The sequence below is a fragment of the Plecotus auritus genome (genome assembly GCF_963455305.1).
Source record: "Plecotus auritus genome assembly, chromosome: 5".
Classification (NCBI taxonomy): Eukaryota; Metazoa; Chordata; class Mammalia; order Chiroptera; family Vespertilionidae; genus Plecotus; species Plecotus auritus.
The window spans coordinates 169,428,517-169,445,984 of record NC_137776.1 but is presented as its reverse complement, the minus strand read 5'-3'; the positions used below and the strand labels follow the sequence as shown (position 1 = coordinate 169,445,984).

Here is a 17,468-nt window from a genome sequence, read left to right as displayed (position 1 = left end):
ACAATGCCCAAGAAGAAAGGTGGCCAGGCATGACTGGAATAAGGGACACTGTCCCCTAGGGCCCCAGTCCCTGAGGCTCTTGGACACACAGCACCCCAAAGGGCAGTCAGAAATTAGCCAAAAGCTTGGTTGCAGTCTCTCATTAGTAGTTAAGTGTTATCATTGGACTCATTTCTCTGGAGCTGGTTAAGGAAAAGGAAAGTCTGTAGAAGTGCCAACCCCAAATATTGCTTCTGTGTGTCTGGATGTTAGGTCTCCTTAAGAAAACCTGAGGAGATGGGCAACAGTCTGGAGCAGAAGGTGTCTGAACTCACCAATGACGAGCCCAGGTGAGAGGAGCTGGAAATCTGCACTTGGCGATGGATCTGCCTGTGTGCTAGTGGGTTCATGTGTGAGACTCGGTGCCCATGACTATGTGTGTCAATCTGTGTGTCTGTCTGAATATACTATGTATGCTTGTGTACGTGCTGTTTGATAGTTGTGTGTGTGCATGCACTATGTAGCTGACTCTTTTCCTGAGTCAGACTTAACCTGGGCTGTTTGACTTGTCGTGCGTGTAGATCCAGTACCAGCCTCCTGGCGTGTGATTAGGGACTCCTGATTCATGTCTGTCATAGTAAACACTGACATCGCAGCTGAGCATCGGGAGTGAGACTGCTGTCTCTGCTTTTGGACAAGAAGGTGCCCAACCTCACCAGGAACCAAGGTCTGCTCAGAGAGGGCTCACACCTCTGTTCAGCAGCGTGTGCTGATGTACATGGGAGCTGTGTCTGTGGGTGACACATGTGTGTGAGAGCAAAAAGGGATGTTGTTGGGTTTTCTCTGTATGTTACCATGTGTATGAGACCACATGCATGGGTGTTGGTGATAGTTTAATGATGGTGCCTGTGACAGAATATGCTTAACTGCCCCATGCTGACTACCCTCCCCAGGAACAATTCCAAGGGATGGGGCAGAAGGGGGGAAGCATACCTCTCATTAATAAGAGGGTATGTGCTGCTTAACGCGGTGAGTGTGGCTGGGTGGGCATATGTATTGTTGGTGTGTGTTTCCTGTGGTATATTTGAATTGTTTGTGTGTTTTGGGTGATGTATGTGTATAGTGCATGAGTTATGTATATGTGGGGATTAAGTGTTTACCAGGTGTGTCAAGAGTCAGCTGTGTTGATGTGCATTGAGAGTGTTTGTGGGTGAGTGGTCCATCATTGAGTGGTGTGTATGTCTCGCTTTTTGTGTTAATTATGACTTGTATGTATGTCTATGAGTGTTTATGAGCTGAACCCCATATTGGCTATCCTTCCATTAGGATGGAAACATGATCACAGTTCATTGAAATTCTCAAATCGGCAGTGTATGTGTGTGTGTGTGTGTGTGTGTGTGTGTGTGTGATTTGTATGTGTGTCTGGGGCTTCCAACTTGGCCCTATGACCTCAAATATTTCCTTCAGAGCCCATCTCCTGGGGCACCATTAGCTGAGCTAAACAAGCTCCAAAGAACCCCCGTGTCTGAAATGGACCTGCTGTGCTTCTCACATACCTGAGTGTGACTGTGTCACTCAGGTTTTTAACACTTTCACTTAATGTCCAGGCAAAGAAACATTAGGTGTCATACTGTACTGCCACCCATTGGTGTGGCAAACCTTGAGAAATTCACTTAACTCATTGGCCTCTGTTTTCAATCTACAAAGAGAAAGGAATGACACTTGCCTCATAAAACACAGGTCCTCAGCTAACATGTATTTGTAAGCAAATGATAATGAATGTAAGGATGTATTGTTAATTGAAAACCATATCATTATCAATGAAAGGAACTCTCTAGGTAGGGATCTAAGAAACTTTTGAAGTACTGTCAACCCTAAATTAGCAACAGGTGTTCTCAATGAAGAGGGAAGTTTCATGGGGAGTGGGTAAGAGCACGGGTTCTCATCATGCAGACAGACTAAACTGCACGAAGTAGTCAATATTTGATCATTTTTCTCCTTTACATTTATTCTTAAAGAGGACATACAATATACTAGATTTAGGTGTGTACAACATGGTGATTTACCAGTTATATACCGACTACCACAATAAGTCTTGTAACAGTCAATTCACCATACAAAGTTATTACAATACTACTAACTCCATCAAAGAATATTTGGTACTTTTTAACATACAAAAAATGGTGTAAAATTTAAATCCCTTATATTTCTATTTCCTAACAGAATTCTTCGTGCAGCTGTGAAGATTTTTAATCTGGAAATGGAAAGCTGATGTTAGATTTACTTAGGAAACTAGATAAAGCCTTTAACCTCCTGTACAGTACAGTGTTTATGCCACCAAAATGCTCAGCGTTATTATGAAAGATCATTTTTGGACTGTTTTGGGTATTTTCTGGCATCTAGTGGTTTCAATGGCCTCCCATTTCTAGCTTGTCCCTGTGTTTAGAGCTGGGGTTCAATGGCACAATGCTCCACAAACGCCCACTCAGCACTGGCGTCTCCCATCACTTTAAAGCAGAAAAACTGACAGTTTTTCAGGGGCTCACCTTCTAGTTCTGCCAGGGTGAATTATTACGGTTTGGCTCTGGGCTGGTGTAGAAATTATCTCTCCATGCTCATCAAGATGTAAACTCATAGGATCGGGGACTTTACGTCCCTTGTTCACTGCTGCATCTCTGTCCTTAGTAGAGGTCCAGACACCAACTCCATGTTCAATAAATCATGGTGAATGACACAGTGAATACCCTCTTGCTTCTTTGTAATAAGGTCTTGTTGACTACTTAGGGTTCCAATGTTTCCCTAGAGTCAGACTGGAATAGAGGAAAGATGCACACATTCAAAATTGTGAGAAATTAATATGAACGTTTTAAAAAATGAATGGTTTTCCCAGAAAATGATGGTATGAGATGTGATGGTCCTGATCTTCCTTTCTAGGTTCCTGAGATTCCCACACCTTCTTCATCCCCAGCAGACAGAGGAGCATGAGGCCTGAGAACCAGAGCAGCGTGTCCCAGTTCCTCCTCCTGGGGCTCCCCATCCCACCAGGGCAGCAGGGCGTGTTCTTCACCCTGTTCCTGGGCATGTACCTGACCACGGTGCTGGGCAACCTGCTCATCATCCTGCTCATCAGGCTGGACTCCCGCCTGCACACGCCCATGTACTTCTTCCTCAGTCACTTGGCCTTCTCTGACATTTCTCTCTCATCTGTCACTGTCCCTAAGATGCTCAGGAACATGCAGATTCATCAACAATCCATCTCCTATGTGGGATGCATTTCTCAGTTGTATTTTTACATACATTTTGTTGGTCTTGACAACTTTCTTCTGGCTGTGATGGCATATGACAGGTACGTAGCCATTTGTCATCCCCTGCACTACACCACCATCATGAGAGAGGGGTTGTGTGTGCTGCTGGTGGCTGCCTCCTGGATTATCTCCTGTATCCATGATTTGCTGCACATTCTCCTATTGGTCCGACTGTCCTTTGGTGCCAATAATATAATCACCCACTTCTTCTGTGACCTCGCGGCACTCCTGAAGGTGAGCTGCTCAGACATCTCTCTCAATGAGCTGGTCATCTTCACTGAGGGAGGAATGATTTTCTTCCTGCCTCTTGGTGTAATTTTGGGCTCTTATGTCCGTGTAGGAACCATCATCCTCAGGGTGCCCTCCACTAAGAGACTCTTTAAAGCCTTTTCGACCTGTGGCTCCCATCTCTCTGTGGTGTTTTTATACTACGGGACAACAGCAGGTGTTTACTTTTTCTCCTCATCATGGAGTTCCAAAGACATAATTGCTTCAGTCATGTATACGGTAGTTACCCCCATGCTGAACCCCTTCATCTACAGCCTGAGGAACAGAGATATAAAACAGGCCCTAGAGATGTGTGTCAATAGGATTAAGTTCTTTAACTGGAAATCACTAAATCCTCTTGTTGCAGTCAGGAGCACAGTGAGATAGATCTCCTAAAATTATTGTATGGTAGACATCTCCATATAACCTTAATAGAATATACATTCTGTTGTTATGTACAAGTGCTGTTAATATTCAAGTTGGTCAAATTTGCTACTTGGGTTCTTAATAATTCTTTATTCACTTGTTCATAATCTCTTATAAGACCTATGCAATATTTTTTGTAACATATGTCACACAATTATAATTGTGAGTTTGTAATTTTAGACTATGTTATTGAGGACTCACTTGTTTATCATCATGATCCATTCCTGATGAACTTCTTTTTGAACTTATTATTGTTTGCTGTCTCACACTGGCTTCAAGCTGATTGTACACATCTCTTCCAACTCACATTTAATAACATGATGTTGTTAGACTTCAATCAGCCATGATAAGAATAATTATACTATGAAAATTAGCATGTGCTACAAAGCAAGACTTTATAAATGCATTTTTAAAATGAATTTAACAGCCACATCTAGCAATGGATCCTACCTTAACACCTCGTCTACTTTTGATATAGTACAAATATAACTAAATCTATAGACACTAGTATAGCATTGGTAGTAAAGATGCCCCTTACTCGTTGTTAGTGTTTACATGGTATTATTTCCATCACTTTAAGGTTTGGTATGTCTTTATATCTGTGAGGAGTCCATCACTAACAGTGTAAAGTTGGATTTGCTCTTTTTATGTAAAGCAAAAATTATTATATTTGTGGAGAATTTTATCTATTGATATCCTATATAATAAATCCCTAATATGCAAATTGACCAAACAGTGGAATGACTGGTCGCTTTGATGCACACTGACCATGAGGGGCCTGACGCTCAATGCTGGAGCTGCCCCCTGGTGGTCAGTGGGCTCCCACAGGGGGAGCTCCCCTCAGGCAGAAGCCAGGCTCACAGGTCGCGAGTGCAGTGGCAGTGACAGGAGCCTCTACCACCTCCGCTGCAGGTGGGCAGTAAGGAGCAAGGGGTGCCAGACTGCAAGAGCCCGACTGCGAGAGGGATGTCTGACTTCTCTGATGGGTCCCAAACTGTGAGAGGACGCAGGCCGTGCTGAGGGACCCCCCGCTTAGGGCACGAATTTTGTACACCGGGCCTCTAGTCTAATATAATCAGAATATATCTAAATTTATATTTTGCATATTACTGATTTTTATTGGATACATCTGCTTCACATTTATTGTCTCTTATCTTCCTCCCTTTTGATTAATCAAATATATATTTTTATTTCATTCTCCCTTATTTACATATTGATCATATATTATTATGTTGTTGTTATAATTCTTTTATGTGCTATATATAGAGATAACCTCGTACTTATTCTTTAATTTTTAATTACAGTTTAATATACAAAACATAAAATTTATCATGTTAGCCATTGGAAATATACAATTGGGTGGCATTTAAGATATTCAACACCAATATTTCATACTAGGACCAGTAAAGAAAACTCTATGGGACATCAATGAAATTTAGTATTTTGCAACTGGGAAAATATAAGAACAGAGATATTTATGAATCAAAATGGATAAATAGGATACATTGTTACATTTTAAAAAGCAATGTGTGGAATAGCATTTATAGCATGCTACATGTCATGTAAAAATGAAGAGGAAGTAAAATATTCATATATATGCCAATTTAAACATAAAAAAACAGGCAGTAGTTAAGATCTGGAAACAGCCCAAGTGCCCATCAGTAGATTAGGAATAAAAAACCCATGGTGCATTTACACAATGGAATACTACTTGGCCAAAAAAAAGAAAATCTCCTTTTGAGACAGCATGGATGGATCTGGAAATCATTATGCTAAGTGGGAAAAGCTAGTCAGAGAAAGACAAATACAATAGAATCTCACTTACATGTGTATTCTAATGGTCAAAATAATGAAAAAACAAACAAAATAAAAACAAAAGCATAGATACATAGAGTAGACTGACAGCTGTCAGAGGGGAGGGGTTAAGGAGGGCTGGACAAAAAAAATGGTGAAGGAATAAAGCAAGAAAAAATATATATCACATATACACATGGAAAACAGTATGGTGAGTGCCAGAGGAAAAGGGGTTTTGGGGAGGAGGTGGAAGTAAACAAAGGGAGGATCAAAGGAGAGGGAAAGAGAGATAACATTGGGTGGTAAGTGCACAATGCAGTATGCATATGTTTTATTTAGCTGTATACTTGACATCTGTATGGTTTTATTAAACAATGTCAATAAATGGCATTGTAATCTAGAGCAGACTGACAGCTGTCAGCAGGGACAGAATTACTTGTGTCATTTTGACTATGTTGTCTTTTGCCACGAAAAATAAATAGAAGAGGTGGTGAATAAAGCAAAATAGAATAAAATAATAAAAGTGAACCTAATTGTAATCCTATTGCACTCTGTAATTACACCAAAGAGGAAAATAAAATAAGTACCCTAAGTAATTCCTGAACCCAGAATTCTGACTATATCCTCTCACAGTAAAAAACAAACCTGCCAACAACATTTTAAGCTGTACTTAGTGTGTCACTGACAGTGGTGTGAGTCAAGATTCTGAAACAACTCACCATGTATCCAAAGACTCAGCAAATAAGTAAACATTGAGGAAAAGGGGGTCCCTCTCTCTCTAGGGCGCTATGTACACGGAAAAGGAGAGGCTGGAAAGAACTCTATGGTGTCAAACTAGAACTGGAGATATCAATTAGAAATCATGGGCTTTAAAATGAAAAATAGGTTGCAATTTATAGGTCATATATCAACATCTATGCTGTTTCCATCTCCCATTCTTCCTGTCCCACTTCTGACACACCTGCTGTGGGTAAACATTCCTTTAGCTTCTTAGTTTCCAGTTTCTGCTTCTTGTGTTTCTTTTATATATATTTCCCAGTAAACTTGTCTGAGATCATTTAGAATCCTCATAGGCAATAAGCACAAATAAAGCTTCAAACCCAATCCTACCTAATCCTATATTATAGAGGTAATATGCAAAAGGACCATCACTCCAACACACAAGATGGCCGCCCTGATGTGGTCAAAGATGGCCATCCCCATGTGGACACAAGATAGCTGCCACAAGATGGCCAGCAGGGAAGGGCAGTTGTGGGCGATCAGGCCAGCAGGGGAGCGCAGTTGGGGGCAACCAGGCCTGCATGGGAGGGTAGTTGCGGGCGACCAGCCCTGCAATGGAGGGCTGTTGGGAGGGGATCAGGCCAAAGGGGAGGGCAGTTGGGAGGCAACCAGGCCAGCAGGGGAGGGCATTTAGGGGTGATCAGGCCTACAGAGGAGGGCAGTTGGGGGTGACCAGGCCTGCAGAGGAGGGCAGTTGGGGGTGACTAGGCCTGTAGGGGAGGACTGTTAGGGATGATCGGGCCAACAGGGGAGGGCAGTTAGGGGCAATTGAGCCAGCAGGCAAGGGCAGTTGAGGGTGACTGGGCCTGCAGGGAAGGGCATTTGGGGGCAAACAGGCCTGCAGGGGAGGACAATTAGGGGCAACCAGGCCTGGAGGTGAGGGCAGCTGGGGGTGACCAGGCTTGTAGGGGAGGGCAGTTAGGGGTGACCATGCTGGCAAGGGAGAGCAGTTAGGGGTGACCAGGCTGGCAGGGGAGGGCAGTTAGGGGCAATCGGGCCAGCAGGGGAGCAGTTAGGCATCAATCAGGCTGGCAGGGGAGTGGTTAGGGGGTGATCAGCCAGGCAGAAGCGGTGAGGGGCAATCAGGCAGTCAGGAAGGTGAGCGGTTGGGAGCCAGCAGTCCTGGATTGTGAGAGGGATCCGACTGCCCGTTTAGGCCCAACTCCACCAGGATCGGGCCTAAACGGGCAGTCAGACATCCTCCGAGGGGTCCCAGATTGGAGAGGGTGCAGACTGGTCTGAGGGACACACACACACACACACACACACACACACACACACACCTGTGCATGAATTCCATGCACTGGGCCTCTAGTAAGAATGATAAAAGATTATAACTCAGAGAATAAGAATCTCTGAGTCCATAATGACATAAATGAATAAATAAAAAACTAATGAGTATGGGAAAAGAGTAATTTTCTTCTTATAAGACAATATAAGTAATAAATCTTGAAGAAATAATGGAATTATAATATCACAATTTGGCAACAACATTTGTAATAATTTTCTCATATAAGAATCACCAATGGATGTCAAATATAGTGAGTTGAAATTTTAGTAAAGGAAATGTTATGTTTGTATAGTATCAAAATATCTACCCAAATGATATCTATTAATTACAAGGTTAGAATAGTAACTTAAAAAAAATAGTAACTTTCCTGTAGATAACCTGGCAGACACTACATTAGCCAATTATAGGTTAGGGCAAAAATATGCTTAGAGAGATGGAAAGTGTGTTGTTTGGTTTTCTCTCTGTGTACGTTACCATGAAAACTAATACAATAATAATAAATAATAATATGTGAATAAACTCTGTGTTTTGCATACTCACAACTGGAAACCTACTTTTTTCCAACCCAATATGGTATTTTACAATTTTCTCTATGTTTAAAATCAATTAAAATGTTAAGTTGAAAAATCCTTTGTCACAGCTGGAATAATGCCCAAGAAGAAAGGTGGCCAGGGCATGACTGGAATCAGGAACACTGTCCCCTAGGACTCCAGTCCCTCTGGCTCTTGGACACATAGCTCCCCAACAGGCAGTCAGAAATTAGCCAGAAACTTGTGGACTTGGGCTTTGGCACAGTCTCTTATTAGTAATTAAGCGTTATTTTTGGACTCATTTTTTAGGAGGTGGTTAAGGAAAAGGAAAGTCTATATAAGTGCCAAGGCCCCAGATATTGCTTCTGTGTGTCTGGATGTTAGGTCTCCTAAAGAAAACCTGAGGAGATGGGCGATAATCTGAGCAGAAGGTGTCTGAACTCACCAATGAGCCCAGGTGAGAGGAGCTGGAAATCTGCACTTGGCTATGGATCTGCCTGTGTGCTAGTTGGTTCATGTGTGAGATTCTGTGTCCATGAATCTGTGTGTGTGTGTCCACATGTATTGTATATGCTTGTGTACGTGGTATTTAATGTTGCATGTGTAAGTGTGTGTGTGTGTGTGTGTGTGCGCGCGCGCGCGCGCGCACGCACGCACTATGTATCTGACTCAAAGTTCAGTTTTAATGCATGTAGAACAAGTTATCATTGCTTGGCATGTGGTGAGGGACTCCTGACTCATGCCTGTCATCAAAAACACTGGCATCACAGCTGAGTATCGGCAGTGAGACTGTTGTCTCTGCTTGTGGACAGGAAGATGCTCACCTCACTAGGAACCAAGGTCAGCTCAGAGAGCTCAGACCTCTGCTCAGCATCGTGTGCTAGTGCACATGGGAGCTGTGCTGTGGGTGACATACTCGTGTGTGAGAGCTGGAAGGAGTGTTGTTTGATTTTCTCTGTGTGTATGTTATTATGTGTATGTGACCAGGTGCATTGGATGTTGTTGCTGGTTTAATGACTGCCTGTAACTGAATAGGCTTAACTGCACCAAGTAGACACCTGTCCCCTAGAAGAGGATGGTCAGAAGGATGGAAGCCTGCCTTTCAATAATAGGAGGGTGTGTGCTACTTGTTGTAGTGAGTGTGTGGCTGGGTGCGCATATGTGCCTGTGGCGTGTGTTTCTTGTGAGATTTTTTACAAAAGTATTTTAATTGATTTCAGAGAAGGGAGAGTGAGAAAGACATAGAAACATATGTCTCTATGTTTGATGAGACAGGATCATTGATAAGCTGCCTCCTGCACACCCCCACTAGGGATTGAACCCACAGACCAGGCATGTACCCTGATCAGAATCGAACATTGATCTCCTAGTAGATAGGCCAACACTCAACCATGGAGCAACACCAGCCGGACACTTGTAAGATTTTCTAATTGTTTGTGGTCTTGTGTGCTTTTGGTGATGTGTGTACGGCACTTGAGCTATGTATATATGGTGAGTTAAGTGTTCACCAGATGAGTCCATGAGTCGGGTGTATTAGTATTTTTGTGGGTGAGATGTCCATCATTGTGTGTTGTGTATGTCTCACTTAGTGTGTTACTTATGATTTGTATGTATGTAGACAAGTGTTTTTGAGGTGAACCACATATTGGCTATTCTTCCCTGAGAACAAGAACGTGGTCACAGGTGACTGGAACCCTCAACACAGCAGTGTGTATGTGTGTGTGTGTGTATGTGTGTGTGTATGTGTGTGTGTGTATGCGTACAGGTGTCAGAACTGAAGTAGGTCCTTACCTGTCCTCCTTCTCTGACACCATTAGCTGAGATAGCCACACTCTAAGCAACTCCTGGTTTCTTGAAACAAATCTGTTCTCATTTCCATGTACCAGCATGTGAGAGTCCCTCAGATTTTGCAACCTCTTCTTTACATTTTCTTTTTTAATAGTTTTTCTCTTTTTTTTCTGTCCTTTCTTTTATTTACCTTTTTTCTTCTTTACTCTTATTAAACATCCCAGGAAAATAACCTTCAGGCATCAGGCTGTGTGAGGTTATTGGGCAGAATCATCATCAAATAGCGGAGAGACCTTGGGAAAGTTACTGAAATTTTTTGTCTTAGTTTCCCCATCTATAAAATGAAAAGAATTGCACTTCTATTGTGAATCTTACGGGAGGCTCTCAGTAAACAGTTATTGTGCAAAATAAAGTTAATATATTTAAAAATTTGTCAGTTGGAAGGTATATAAATATAAAGGAGTGAAATTATCTGGTAAGAGGTTTCAGAATTCTGGACAACTTTGAGTGCTCAAGCTCTAATGTAATACATTGTACTGGCCTCCCCTACGCAAGAAAAAGGGATGTTTTCCTATGTAATGGTTAAGAGCAGGGTTCTGATCACAAATATATGTTAGACGGAACCCAGGGAAGTAGCTAATACTTGGTGATTTTTATTATATAAAAACTAGTGGCTCAGTGCACAGATTTCTGCACCCACAGCAGAACATGGAATCATATGGCCCCACAAGGAATCGGGCTCCATCCTGTTTCTGGGGTGCATCACCCGAGAACATCCACTGCCAAATCACCACAGCTCAGCAGTTCCCGTGTAGAGCGTCTACCCCTGGTGGTCAGTGCATGTCATATGTACTGGCTGGTCAGATGGTCACTTAGTCTTTTATATATATAGATGATAATACAAATTTTATACATTACATTATTACATGCATGATACATACAGATATACACACGTGTGTGTGTTCACCTATTCCCTACTGCATTTCTTATGCCTAGAGAATTTATATCATTTATGTATCTATATCTTAAAAACTAAAAAAGGTGAAAGAACACAAATTCTTAGTGCAGCTGTGACAGGATTTTAAAATCTGGGAATGTAAGGTTGACATGAGGATTTAATTAGGAAATGTAGGTAGGTCCTTAGGCCAATACCCAAATGTTGTACTAAATGTTCAACCTTATTATGAAAGATAGTATGTGGACTAGTTTGATTTTGGAGCTATTCTGGCATGAAGTGGTTTTAAATGGTCACCCATTTGAGAGGGTCCCTGAGTTTACAGCTGTGGGTCAGTGACACCCGGCAGATTCACAGGAGGAGTGGGAAAATGCTCCAAGAAGCCCAACTCAATCTGGGAGTCTCACGTTATTTTAAGGCACTAACAACTGATACCAGTTCCAGGGCTCATTTTTTGTTTCTGCCACAGTGAATTATTATAGTTTGGCTCTGGGCTTGTGTAGAAATTATCCCTCTGTGCTAATCAGGATCTAATCTGACAGAAGTGGGCAGCTTGCTTTTCTTGTTCACTACTGCATCTCAGTTCTTAGAAGAGGTCCTGACACAGACATGATGTTAAAAATAATGGTTAAATAAAACAGAGAACACCCTCTTGCGACTATTGATTACTTTCGGGTTCAATGTTTTCATGGAGCGAGACTGGGAGAGAGGAAAGATGCATATATCCATAGGTGTGAGAAATAAATATGAAAGTTTTTAAAAACGAATGGTTTTCCCACAGAATGATAATATGACATGTGATGGTTCTGATCTTCCTTTCTAGATTCCTGAGATTCCCACACCTTCCTCATCCCCAACAGACAGAGGAGCAGCATGAGGCCTGAGAACCAGAGCAGCGTGTCCCAGTTCCTCCTCCTGGGGCTCCCCATCCCACCAGGGCAGCAGGGCGTGTTCTTCACCCTGTTCCTGGGCATGTACCTGACCACGGTGCTGGGCAACCTGCTCATCATCCTGCTCATCAGGCTGGACTCCCGCCTGCACACGCCCATGTACTTCTTCCTCAGCCACTTGGCCTTCTCTGACATTTCTCTTTCCTCTGCCATTGTCCCAAAGATGCTCATGAACATGCACACTCAGCAAAAATCCATCTCTCATGTGGGATGCATTTTTCAGTTGTATTTTTTCATACATTTTGTTGGTCTTGACAATTTTCTGCTGGCTGTGATGGCATATGACAGGTATGTGGCCATCTGTCACCCTTTGCACTATACCACCATCATGACGGAGTGGCTGTGTGTGTTGCTGGTGGCTGGCTCCTGGATTATCTCTTGTGTCCATGATTTGTTGCACACTCTCCTATTGGTCCGACTGTCCTTCGGTGCCAATAATATCATCTCTCACTTCTTCTGTGATCTCGCTGCTCTCCTGAAGCTGAGCTGCTCAGACATCTCCCTCAATGAGCTGGTCCTATTCACCGAGGGAGGAATGATTTTCTTCCTGCCTTTTGGTGTTATTTTGGGCTCTTATATCCGTATAGGAACCATCATCCTGAGGGTGCCCTCCACTAAGAGACTCTATAAAGCCTTTTCGACCTGTGGCTCCCATCTCTCTGTGGTGTTTTTATACTATGGGACAGCTGCAGGTGTTTACCTTTTCTCCTCATCATGGGGTTCCAAAGACATAATTGCTTCGGTCATGTATACGGTAGTTACCCCCATGCTGAACCCTTTCATCTATAGCCTGAGGAACAGAGATATAAAACAGGCCTTAGAGATGTGTGTCAATAGGGTTAAGTTCTTTAACTGGAAATCACTAAATTCTCTTGTTACTGTTAGGACAGTGAGATAGATCTTCTAAAATTATTGTATGTTTCACATTTCCATAGAACTTTCATAGAACATGCCTTCTGTTGTCTTGTACAAATTTATTACTATGTCAACTAAGTCATGTTTGATACTTGGATTGTTAATAATTCTTTATTCCTAATTGATGTTTTTCATTTTTTCATCATCTCTTAAAAGACATATGCAAAATCTTATGCAGAACACGTTGCACAATTATAATTTCTGAATTTGTCTCTGTCTTGCAATATCTCATTTTTGCTTATGTATTTTTATTTTATGTTATAAAATACTCACTTATTTAGCATCATATTCTGCCTCTGATGAATTTTATTTATATATGTATTCTTGAGCTAATTCCTTTATGCCGGGTTTAGTTGGCTTCAAGGTGATTTTGCCATCTCTTCCCACTGCACAAAAATGACATCATGTTGGCAGACTGCAATCAGCCATGGTGAGTAATTACATATGAAAATTGGTATGTGCTATAAAGCAAGGCTGTTAAAAATATAGAGGATTTTCAAAAATGAATTTAAGAGCATATCACTTTGTTTATAATTAGAAAAATGTTTCTAGTAAGTGGGTACTACCTTAACACCTCATCTACTTCTCATACAAGTATAGGTACATATAAGATATAAATACAGATACAGATGTAGATACCAGTGTAGCACAGGTAATGAAGACTCCCATAACCTGGAATTGAACCCGCAACCATTCATTGTGCAGGCTGAAGCTGTAACCACTTAGCAGCAACGGCCAGGGCTGTTCCCCATTCTCTCTGTCTCAGTCCTGACCTACATCCTATGAGTACACACACCCAAAGCTTCAAAATGAGTAACTATGGCAATGGATTATTACTCAGAGAATAAGAATTCATGTGTCATAATGATATAAATGAATAAATAAAAAACAAATGACTGGGGAATAAGGGTAAGTTTTTTCTTATAGGAGAATACAACTAATAAACAGGGAAACATTTTAGAATTATAAGAATCACCATTTGGCCTCAAGGTTTTCAATAATTTTGTCATATACGAATTACCAATGGATGTTAACTATAGCGGGTGAAATTTTAATAAGGAAAAAGTTATGCTTACCTAATATCAAGATATCTACCCAAATGATACCTATTAATTACAAGGTTAAAATAGTAACCTGAAGAAAATTGTGACTTTTCTGTAGAGAACTTGCCAGATACCACCTTAACCAGCTGATCAAGGATAAAAACACTAGAGATTTCAAGTTATCTGCAGATTAGCTGAAAGCTGCACCTACTAGCTCCCAGCTCCAAACCAGATTTGCAACTAAATTGCAGAGCAATCAATTTGAAAAACAATTCAAGGATAGCAATCTGAAAACTTATAACCAAAGAGCACAGTAGAAATCACATGGAGGATGGTAAGAAGGGTGGAGATGGTAAAAGGGAGAGCCTCCTCATAAACGTGTGGTTGTGCTGAAAAGCCAGAAGGATATCACAGGCATGGAGCTCCCTCCCCTAGAAGCATCGGGTCTCAACCCCAAGCAGGGATCCCAACCCAGAGCAACAGAGACGTGAGGAGGAGCCTGTGTAGCATCTGGTGTTTGCAATCAGTGGGGATTCTGTCCACTGGGGAGATTTGGACCACACTATCCCAGGGAGAGCAAAATAAAGCCTCCCAGTCTTTATTCGTTACCACCAATCAGCACTGTGAGAAATGTTGAAGGGACTGCTTTCAGAAGAAGAAAATACATATTGTAGAGAGGAACACAGGTAAAAGAAAAAATGGCAAAAAACAAGTAGCTATCAATAATACCTTAAATGTAACTGGATTATTTGCTCCAATCAAAAGACATAGGGTATGGGGAGGGTGGTTGGGTGAGAGGTAATCAACCAAAGACATTGTATGCATATATGCATAACCCATGAACACAGGTCATAGGGTGGTGAAGGCCTGGAGTGGGAGCGGGGGATGGGGGGATCCAGGGAGGAATGATGGGAGGGCTCCAGGTAGTCAATGGGGAAAATGGGGACACATATAATACTTTCAACATTAAGAAGTATTTAAAAATAAATAAAGATGTTAACACATCTTATGTTCCAAAAAAGACATAGGGTAGCTGAATGGATAAGAAAACATGAGCCATATATATGCTGTCTATAAGAGATCCACCTCAGAACAAAAGATTCACACAGGCTGTAAGTGAAGTGATGGGAAAAAATAATCCATGCTATGGAAACAAACAAACAAACAAAAAACCCGCTGGGGTAGCAATACTTATATTTTACAAAATAGACTTCAGATTCAGATCAAAGGCCATAACAAGAGACAAAGAAGGTCACTACATAATACTAAAGGGACTGATCCAACAAGGGGTTATAATCCTTGTAAACATATATGCACCTAATGTAGGAGCAACTAATTATATAAAGAAATTCTTGGTGGACTTTCAGGGAGAGATTAACAGCAACAAAGTCATAGTAGCAACAAAGTCATAACACCTGCTGTCATCACTGGAGAGATGTTTCAGACAAAAAATCCAGAAGAAAAAAGTGACCTTAAACAACAAACTAGATTGGATGGCTTTAATTGATATTTACACATTTTACTCCAAAGCAGCAGAATATACATTGTTTTCCAGTGCACATGAAACATTCTCAAAGATACATGACATGTGAGGACACAAAATAAGTCTTATTAATTCAAGATGATTGCAATCATATCAAGCATCTACTCAGATAACAATGGTATGAAACTAGAAATCAACCACAGAAAAAAACAAACAAAAAAAAACTCTCAAAAATATTCAAAGACATGGAGGCCAAACAGCATGTTATTAAACAATGAATGGGTTACCAATAAGATCAAGGAAGAAATAAAAAATCACCTGAAAACAAATGAAAATGAAAATATAAAACCTCAAATCTATGGGATACAGTGAGAGCAGTCCTAAGAGAGAAGTTCATAGCATTACTGGACTACCTCAAGAAGCAAGAATAATCTCAAATAAACAATCCAATCCTACACCTAAATAAACAACAACAACAAAAGAACAACAAATGAAGCCAAGAGTAAATGAAAGGAAGGAAATAATAAATATCTGAGTAAAAATAAATGACAAAGAGAATAAAAAAATCAACCCAGAAGATCAATGAAACCAAAAGATAGTTCTTTGAAGACATAAACTAGACTGGTGAACCATTAACCACACTCGTTAAAAAATAGAAAGAGAGAGGACCCAAATAAATAAAATGAGAAATGACAGAGAAGTTAACAACACACATCACAGAAACACGGAGTGTAAGAAAGGACTATGAAAAATTAAATGCCAACAAATTGGACAACCTAACTGAAATGGACAAATTCCTAGAAACATACAATCTTCCAAAATTTAACCAGGAAGAATCAGAAAAATTAAATACACCAGTAACAACTAATAAAATTAAATAAGTAATTTTAAAAACTCCAAACAAAAGTTCTTGACTACATGGCTTCACAGGCAAATTTTACCAAATATTCAAAGAAGAACTTACACCTCTCCTCCTCAACTATTTCAAAAAATATAAGAGAACAAAAGACTTTCAAGCTCTTCTAATGAGGCAAGCATTATATTAATTGAAAAACTATATAAAGACACTAAAATAAAAGTTATAGGCCAGTATCTCTGGTAAATGTAAATGCTAAAATTCTCACAAAATTTTACCAACTAGATCCAGCAATGCATTACAAAGACCATACACCATGATTATATGGGATTTATTCTAGGGATGAAACACTGGTAAAATATTAGCAAATAAATAATGTGGTACACTACTCAAACAAAATGAAAAAACATCACATGATCATATCTATAGATGCAGAAAAAGCATTCAATAATATCCAGCACCCATTTATTATATAAACTCTCAGAATAGTGGCAATAAAGGGATCATACCTAAACATGAGTAAGGCCTTACATAAAAAAATGTACAACCAACAAAATACTCAATAGGCAAAAATGATATATGTTTTCTTTAAGATCAGCAATAAAACAGGAATGTCTGCTTTCACCACCCTTTTTCAATATAGTACTGGAAGTCCCCATTCAGGCAAGAAGAAGAAATAAAAGGCATCAAAATTGGAAAGGAGGAAACAAAATTGTTAATATTCACAGGTGACATGACACTGTACATAGAAAATCTAAAATCTTCACCAAAAATCTACTAGAACTAACACATGAATACAGCAAAGTAGCAGAATAAAAAAATAATATCCAGAAATTGGTGGCATTTTTATACACCAATATAGAAGTCTCTGAAAGAGAATCTAAGAAAACTATCTCATTTACAATTGTAACAACAACAAAAAATAATGTACTTTGGGAACAAATTTAAACATGGAGGTAAAAGACCTGTACTTGGAAAATTATAGGAGATTGAAGGAAGAAACTGAGAAAGACATAAATAAGTGAACGCATACACTATGTTCATGTATTGGAATAATTAACATCATTAAAATGTTCCTATTACCCAAAGCAATCTATAAATTCAAC

At 40.4% G+C, this 17,468-nt stretch overlaps 2 protein-coding genes across 2 annotated transcripts in view; both read left to right on the top strand.

Annotated features, from left to right (window-relative positions):
• Positions 1–2,960: 2,960 nt before the first annotated feature.
• Positions 2,961–3,938, top strand: LOC308247834 (olfactory receptor 1J4-like; the record flags this gene model as incomplete). Its single annotated transcript, XM_080667563.1, has 1 exon — positions 2,961–3,938. The coding sequence occupies one exon, from the start codon at positions 2,961–2,963 to the stop codon at positions 3,936–3,938; it is 978 nt and encodes a 325-aa protein (XP_080523689.1).
• An 8,050-nt stretch (positions 3,939–11,988) lies between these two features.
• The window catches only part of LOC308248376 (uncharacterized protein), a gene marked incomplete at both ends in the record, with an annotated part of 28,120 nt that continues 22,640 nt past the window's right edge, over positions 11,989–17,468 (top strand). Inside the window, 1 exon segment of the mRNA XM_080668330.1 lies at positions 11,989–12,954. Coding sequence (XP_080524456.1) covers positions 11,989–12,954 — 966 coding nt within the window.